This window comes from Colobus angolensis, unplaced genomic scaffold (assembly GCF_000951035.1).
Source record: "Colobus angolensis palliatus isolate OR3802 unplaced genomic scaffold, Cang.pa_1.0 Scaffold22, whole genome shotgun sequence".
NCBI classification, from domain to species: domain Eukaryota; kingdom Metazoa; phylum Chordata; class Mammalia; order Primates; family Cercopithecidae; genus Colobus; species Colobus angolensis.
Window position 1 is genome coordinate 2,166,199 of NW_012115377.1, and position 8,220 is coordinate 2,174,418.

Below are 8,220 nucleotides of genomic sequence, written 5' to 3' on the forward strand. Positions count from 1 at the left end.
ACTCCAGCCTGGTCGCCAGAGCGAGACTGCATCTCAAAAAAAAAAAAAATAAAAAGAATATGGAAATAATGCACAAAAGAAATGCAAATAGCCAGTGGCCACAATAAATTGTTCGACTTTTGTAATCAAATACAAACTGAGGCTGTGGTGAGATACTATTTGTTTCTCTGATAAAGCTGGCCAAAAACTCTAAAATGTTGAGATCGATCAGGGAGTATAATAGCATTCCACCGTTGGTAGAAATACAAATTGGAACCATCTTTCTGGAAATCTCTTCTGCCCGTTTGTATGAAGAGTTTTATAAATGAACTATTCTTGACACTGTAATTCCGCTTTGAAAAATGTCTTTAGGAGACCTCTGGCTAGGTAAAAATGTAAGATGTAATGTTTTTCATACCATTATCTAAAACAACTGGTGCACACACACATTCACACACACACACTCTCTCGCACACAAAATCGGTAACTAAGTATCTAAAAAAACACATGGACCATGGGTGGTGTGTCACATGCCACAGTTCCAGCACTTTGGGAGGCCGAGGTGGGAAGATTGCTTGAGGCTAGGAGTTTGAGACCTGCTTGTGCAACATAAAATTAAGAAAAATTGAAATTACAAAAAATGTCAAAAAAAAAAGTTAGCTAGTTATGGTTGCGTGGGCCCATAGTCCCAGCCTGGGAGCCGGAGGTGGGAGGATGGCTTGAGCCCAGGAGGCTGCAGTGAGTAAGGCATGATCATGCCATTCCATTCCAGCCCGGGTGACAGTGAGACCCTTTCTCTTTTTGTTTTTTTTACCTGTGTGTGTGTGTGCGCACGCGCTTTGTTTTGTTTTTTTTGAGGCAGGGTCTCCCTCTGTTGTTCAGGGTGGAGTTCAGTGGTGTGATCATAGCTCATTGCAGCCTTGACCCCCTTGGACTCAACTGACCCTCCCACCTTAGCCTCCAGAGTAGCTGGGACTACAAGTGCACGCCACCACGCCTGGCTAAGTTTTTTTTTTTTTTTGGTGGAGATGAGGTTTTGCTATGTTGGCCAGGCTGGTCTTGAACTCCTGGGCTCAGGCAATCCTCCCGTCTATATATATAGTTTTTGAAATATTAATCTTTTCTTTTTTTGAGACAGAATCTCACTTCGCCCAGGCTGGAGTGCAGTGGCGTAATCTCGGCTCACTGAAACCTCTGCCTCCCAGGCTCAAGCGATTCTCCTGCCTCAGCCTCCTAAGTAGCTGGAATTACAGGCGCCCGCCACCACGCCCGACTAACTTTTGTATTTTTAGTGGAGACAGGGTTTCATCACGTAGGTCAGGCTGATCTCGAACTCCTGACCTCGGGATCTGCCTGCTTCTGCCTCCCAAAGTGCTAGGATTACAGGCCTGAGCCACCCACTCCCGGCTCCTGTGTTTCCTTTTTGGGGGGCACATCCTCACCTATAATGCGTGGGGTCCTGACTGTCCCCACAGGGCGCTGGCTCTCAACTGCTTTGCTCCCATCAATGACCAAGAAGGGGCCGAGGCCAAGGACTGGCGGTCAGGGAAGCCGGTCAGGGTTGTGCGCAATGTCAAGGGTGGCAAGAACAGCAAGTACGCCCCCGCCGAGGGCAACCGCTATGATGGCATCTACAAGGTGAGTGCCCCTTGGGGAGGCCGGGGGCTCTGTCCCCACCGGGGCTGCCTCTGGTGGACCTGACGCTGATGCCCGCTCCCTGCAGGTGGTGAAATACTGGCCCGAGAAGGGGAAGTCCGGGTTTCTCGTGTGGCGTTACCTCCTGCGGAGGGACGATGATGAGCCTGGCCCTTGGACGAAGGAGGGGAAGGACCGGACCAAGAAGCTGGGGCTGACCATGCAGGTGCGCCTGGGATGAGGGATGGCACTTTGGGAGGCCAAGGCGGATGGATCCCTAAGGTCAAGAGTTCAAGACCAGCCTGGCCAACATGGTGAAACCTCATCTCTACTAAAAATACAAAAATTAGCTGGCCATGGTCGTGGGTGCCTGTAATCCCAGCTACTGAGGTGGCTGAGGCAGGAGAATTGCTTGAACCTGGAAGGTGGAGATTTCATTGATCCAAGATGGTGCCACTGCACTGTAGCCTGCGTGACAGAGTGAGAATCCATCTCAAAAACAGCACTGCCGGACTCCGTGATGGCTCTGGCACTTCCCACCCGGGCAGCCTGGGCACCACGTGAACCGCTCGGAGGCTGTCATCCTTAAAGGTCATTGCGGGTCGCAGAATGGGCCTGGCCTGGGCTTGTGGTGCTCACGGTCTGGACCGTGCCGAGCACTCTGAGAGGCCTCCCGTCTCGGGCCCATGCTTTTCTGGTTTCTCTCTGATCCAGAACAATTTCCAGGGCCCCAGCTGATGGCGTCCCCCTCGCTGTCCTATATAAATCCTCCAGCCAGGGAGTGATGGGGATGCGCAGATGACATTTGCATCTCCGCCTGCCGCGTCTCAGAGTTGAAAACCAGACTAGCTTGTCTTTGTTATGTCGGTAAAGGGATCGCTGCAGACCAGTCAGGCATCTGATGTCCTCTGTTTTCACTTCTCTTGGCTCATTAAAAAACAAAAAAAACCAGAAACAAACCAACCAAACTGGTGGAATCCAGAGAGGTCCGGATGGAAACACAGGGAGGATGAATATCCCCGAGCCATCTCTCACCTCCCCGCTGCTGTGGGATCTGCCGTGAGCTTGTTCAGGGAGCGGCGCAGCATTTTGGCAACACAGGGTGTTTTCTGTCCATTGCAGGGAGCTACTTTACAGCAGATGAACTGTGGGACTATTTAAGGAATCTTAATTGCTGTCAAGAGCCTGACATCGTCTACCCGAGGGGGTCGCTAAGGTTGTCTTTTGAACGGATTTGTGCAGTGGGGAATTTCAGAAGCTGAGGAAATAGAGAGAAAAATAGTAATGGGAGAGACAACCTCCGCTTCTGTTGGGAGTAGGATTTTGTTTGGTTGGTTGTTTTTTTGAGATGGAGTCTCGCTCTGTTGCCCAGGCTGGAGTGCAGTGGTGAGATCTCAGCTCACCGCAGCCTCCACCTCCCAGGTTCAGGCGATTCTCCTGCCTTAGCCTCCCGAGTAGCTGGGATTACAGGTGCCCACCACCACGCCCGGCTAACTTTTGTAGTTTTAGTAGAGACGGGATTTCATCTTGTTGGTCAGGCTGGTCTTGAACTCCTGACCTCAGATGATCCACCTGCCAGTGCCTCCCAAAGTGCTGGGATTACAGGCGTAAGCCACCACTCTCAGCCTTTTCTTTTTTTTTTGAGATGGAGTCTTGCTCTGTCACCCAGGCTGGAGTGCAGGCGTGATCATGGCTCATTGCAGTCTCCACCTCCAAGGCTCAAGCAATGCTCCTGCCTTAGCCTCCCGCATAGCTGGGATCACAGGTGCACACCACCATGCCCAGCTAATTTTTGTATTTCTAGTAGAGATGGGGTTTCGCCATGTTGGCTGGGCTAGTGTCAAACTCCCGACCTCAGGTGATCCACTTGCCTCTGCCTCCCAAAGTGCTGGGATTACAGGTGTGAGCTGCTGACCCTGGCCAGGATATTTTTTTTTTTTTTTTTTCTGACTCATCTCCATTGCAACATAAAGATGTGAAAGGAGCTCGAAGATTTCCCGAGACACTGGAGAGTCAGACGTGACTGTAGGTTTCTTCAGAATAGAGCGATGGTGCCCTATGGGGACAGGGAGGGCACGAGTCCTCAGAATCATCAGAATTTGGCCAACTAAGGCTCTGGGGTCAGGTGTTTATAAGCGAAGTTTCTGAGGAAACAGTCACGCTCACTCACTGAAGTAGCCTGCCCTCAGCGCTTGCGGTCCAGACCCATAAGGCTTGAAAACATTTACCCTAGGGGCCCTAGAAGCAAACGTTTGCCTGCCCTCATGTCAATCATAAAGACGAGATCTTACTGGTGGGATGTGATGCTGAACACGTCACCAGCGTTCACTCACATTAAATGCGCTTACCCCGACTCTGCCAGGTGGAGCTTGGCCGATTATCTCCTCTTAGTCTCCTCTTGTTCGTAGTGAAGCTTTGCGATTAGGCAGCATTAGCCACTGGTCGAGGCTCCACAGTGAAGGAAGAGCTGAGTCCACAGGCATCCCCCCCCCCATTACCAGGGGACACTTCCAAAGTCCTCAGCACATGCCTGAAACCAGAGATAGTACCAAACCGTAGATATATAATGTGTTTTTCTATACGTGTAGACTGGTGATTAAGTTTAATCTATAAATTAGGTACAGTATGAGATTTGCAACCTGTCTTTCACATCTTTGGCTTCTCTTTAGCATATCCAAATTGCCAGCATCCCTACTCTTGCACTTTGGGGCCATTATTTTTATTTTTGAGACCAGGTCTCACGCTGTCGTCCATGCTGGAGTGTCGTGGTGCGATCATAGCTCACTGCAGCCTCAAACTCCTGGGCTCAAGTGATTCTCCTGCCTCAGCCTCCTAAGTAGCTGGGACTACAGATGCACGCCACCACACTGGGCTATTTTTTAAAATTTTTTTGAAGAGGGAATCTTGCTATGTTGCCCAGGCTGGTCTCAAACTCCTGGGCTCAAGCGATCCCCCTGCCTTGGCTTCCCAAAGTGCTGAGCTTATGTAATAAAAATTGTAATGTTTAATATTAACATTTTATATTTAGCCTGTAATCCCAGCACTTTGGATGACTGAGGCAGGTGGATCACCTGAGGTCAGGAGTTCAAGACCAGCCTGGCCAACATGGTGAAGCCCCATCTCTACTAAAAATACATAAATGAGCTGGGTGTGGTGGCAGGCACCTGTAACCCCAGTTACTCAGGAAGCAGAGGCAGGAGAATCGAGACGCTGGACAAAGGGGAAGGTGTTCAGTATTTAATCATGCGCCTCAGAACAGTGTGCAGTTTACAATTTAGGAATTGTTTCTGGAATATTCCATGTAACATTTTCAGTTGACTTTGGGTCACTGAAACAGCAAAACTAGATAAGGGAGGACTACCCTGTGCTCTTCAGGGGGATCGGGGGTCAGGTGCGTTTGGAAACCCAGACCTGGCAAGGGGGCCGGAAGAGCAGGCGGGTCCCAGTGGGCCCCAAGCCTGACTCACACCCATCCCTCCTTCTCCTGAAGTATCCAGAAGGCTACCTGGAAGCCCTGGCCAACCGAGAGCGAGAGAAGGAGAACAGCAAGAGGGAGGAGGAGGAGCAGCAGGAGGGGGGCTTCACATCCCCCAGGACGGGCAAGGGCAAGTGGAAGCGGAAGTCGGCAGGTGAGCATCTGGTGGGTGTGGGGTGGGCGTCTTGTGTGTGTGGGAGCAGGTGGGTGTCTCGTGGGTGTGGGGTCGGGGTCGTATGGACGTGAGAGCAGATGGGTGTGTCTCCGGCAGCTCGGGCCATGCGCCCCTCCCTCGGCCACGCCCCCCTCCCTCACGCGCCCCGCCCTCTTCCAGGAGGTGGCCCGAGCAGGGCCGTGTCCCCGCGCCGGACAGCCAAGAAATCCAAGGTGGAGCCTTACAGTCTCACGGCCCAGCAGAGCAGCCTCATCAGAGAGGACAAGAGCAATGCCAAGCTGTGGAATGAGGTCCTGGCGTCACTCAAGGACCGGCCGGCGAGCGGCAGCCCGGTAGGCACGCGCGGCTCACTCGTCGCCCTGATTTGCGTTGATTGCGGTAAAATGTGTGGCGCTTATTTACCATTTTCACCTTTTTCAAGTGTACAGCTCAGTGGCACTGAACACATTGATGTGGTTGTGCAACTGTCAGCACCATTGCCACCTCCAGAACTTTCTCCTCTCCCCAAACTGAAACCCTGCCCCTGTGAAACCGTCATTCGCATCCGCTCCACGGCCCCGGCACCCCGCTTTTCCAGCCCCGGCACCCCCCCTCCCCAGCCCCGGCACACCCCCTCCCTAGCCCCGGCACCCCCTGCCATCCTACGTTCTGTCTCCGTGACCCCAAGCCTCGGAGTGCGAAGCGACTCGCATCTCACAGCCCTGGGGCTGGGAGCCTGACAAGGGCCTTGCTGGGCTAAGGTCAGGGCACGGGCAGGGCTGGGCCCTCCTGAGGGCTCCAGGGGAGAACCAGATTCCTGCCTTTCCCAAGGCCAGAGGCGCCGCATTCCTCCACTGGTGGCCCCTTCCTCCCCCTTCACAGCCACAGCGCGTCCTCTTCCAGGCTCTGAGTCTCACCTTCCCGCCTCTCTCTCGGGAGGACCTCGAGGTGACATCAGGCCCCCTGTCTCACCCAGGATGCTCTCCCAGCTCCAGGTCCTTCACTCAGTCCTGCCTGCCATTTTTCCTCTGCTGTGGATGGTGACGTAGTTGCAAGTCTCAGGATTCAGCTGTGGCTGAGGCCATTTCAGGGGTCCCTCTCCTTCCGTTTCCTTCAGGCCACATTCTTCCCAGGGCTTTGTCCCCAGCCCCCACCCCATGCTGGGACAGCGCCTTGCCCCCGCCCTTCACTTGTGTCTCTTTGGTCCCTGCACTTAGCTCCAAGCAGGAGGGAGGTGTCCTTCGAGTCATCTGCGGCTGGGCTTCTGGTGGCCCGTGTACTCAGTGTGCATTGTGCCAGTGTAGACCATGCCTCAGGAGTACCTTTTTTTTTTGGTGGGGGGGAAGACAGCGTCTTGCCCTGTCATCCAGGCTGGAGTGCAGTGGCATAGACACAGGTCACTGTAGCCTTGAACTCCCAACTCCCAGGCCACGCCTATTTTTAAAATTTATTTTATTTATTTTTATTATTTTTTTGAGACGGAGTTTTGCTCTCGTTGCCCGGGATGGAGTGTGCAATGGCGTGATCTCGGATCACAGTAATCTCCACCTCCCAGGTTCAAGTGAGTCTCCTGCCTCAGCCTCCCGAGTACCTGAGATTATAGGCGCCCACCACCATGCCTGACTAATCTTGTATTTTTAGTAGAGACAGGATTTCACCATGTTGGTCAGGCTGGTCTTGAACTCCTGACGTTAGGTGATCTGCTCACCTCAGCCTCCCAAAGTACTGGGATTACAGGCACGAGCCAGCATGCCTGGTCTATTTTTTAAATTTTTTGTAGAGATGGGGTCTCACTGTGTTGCCGGGTTAGTCTTGAACACCTGGCTCAAGCGATAATCTTGTCTTAGCCTTCCAAAGTTCTGGGATGACAGGTGTGAGTTGCTGCGCCTGGCCAGGAACCTCTCCTAAAGCCCTGTCTTGACTCAGTGCAGGGCGTGTTTGGTGGTGCCAGCTGGTCACATCTGGGTCCTGCCCAGCATCATTGAGGCCCCCTGTACCGGCTCCGCCCCATCCTCCCCACCTCGCCCCTTGGGGTGTTGGGGACTTCCGGTGAGGCTCACGCCTTTTGGGCCTCTGTTTTTCTCAGAACGGGGACGATGATGGCCCCCGCCTCCTGGAGTGAAGGCTGGGGACGGGATTAGAGGACCCAGGTACATGCTCAGCAGGAAGCCGCCGATCTCTGGGAGCCCTGGTCCCGGGGTCTTTGCTGGCCTCATGCCCGCTTCCTTCTAGTTCCAGTTGTTCCTGAGTAAAGTGGAGGAGACGTTCCAGTGTATCTGCTGTCAGGAGCTGGTGTTCCGGCCCATCACCACCGTGTGCCAGCACAACGTGTGCAAGGTGAGCGGAGACAGCTGCGGGAGCTGGGTGGAAGGTTCCAGAAGGATGACCTGACCTCCCGGTCCCACATGCCTGCCCAGTACAGACGGAGGCTCACTGGCTTCGCTCACTCTGCGGCTTTTCTCGGGGCCTTGTTGACTGCTTTCTGGGAGGCCTGTATTATGACGGAGGCCTGGAACATTCTCCCCTCAGCCTTGTATGGCCAAGGGGCCAGGGTGGGAGAGGATGGGCCACAGTCTTGGCCCAAGGTCTGGAGAGGGAGGTGCACATCCCCTGGGGGGCAGGAAAGAAGGCTTCCTGGAGGAGGTGGTGTTACCACACAGCATCCCTGGTACCTGGGACAGCAGGTGAAAAGGCCTGGGTGAGAAACCAGCAGCTGGGGCCTCTGGTGGCTCTGGGCACTGGGGTGGTGGCTTGGCATGGGCTTTAGACTTGGGACAGGTGGTTGGTCCTAGGAGGGAAGCATGATCCCAGCCGATGGTTTTTTTGTTGTTGTGGTTTGTTTTGTTTTGTTTTTTTTTGAGATGGAGTCTTGCTCTGTCGCCCAGGCTGGAGTGCAGTGTTGCAGTCTCTGCTCACTGCGAGCTCCGCCTCCCAGGTTCACACCATTCTCCTGCCTCAGCCTCCCAAGTAGCTGGGA

At 53.6% G+C, this 8,220-nt stretch overlaps 1 protein-coding gene across 1 annotated transcript in view; it reads left to right on the plus strand.

The window, feature by feature from the left end:
* The window catches only part of UHRF1 (ubiquitin-like with PHD and ring finger domains 1), a 71,624-nt gene that overhangs the window by 58,266 nt on the left and 5,138 nt on the right, over positions 1-8,220 (plus strand). Inside the window, exons 11-15 of the mRNA XM_011943619.1 lie at positions 1,455-1,617; positions 1,703-1,840; positions 5,105-5,243; positions 5,424-5,596; positions 7,476-7,580. Coding sequence (XP_011799009.1) covers positions 1,455-1,617; positions 1,703-1,840; positions 5,105-5,243; positions 5,424-5,596; positions 7,476-7,580 — 718 coding nt within the window. The remainder of the gene's footprint in view (positions 1-1,454; positions 1,618-1,702; positions 1,841-5,104; positions 5,244-5,423; positions 5,597-7,475; positions 7,581-8,220) is intronic.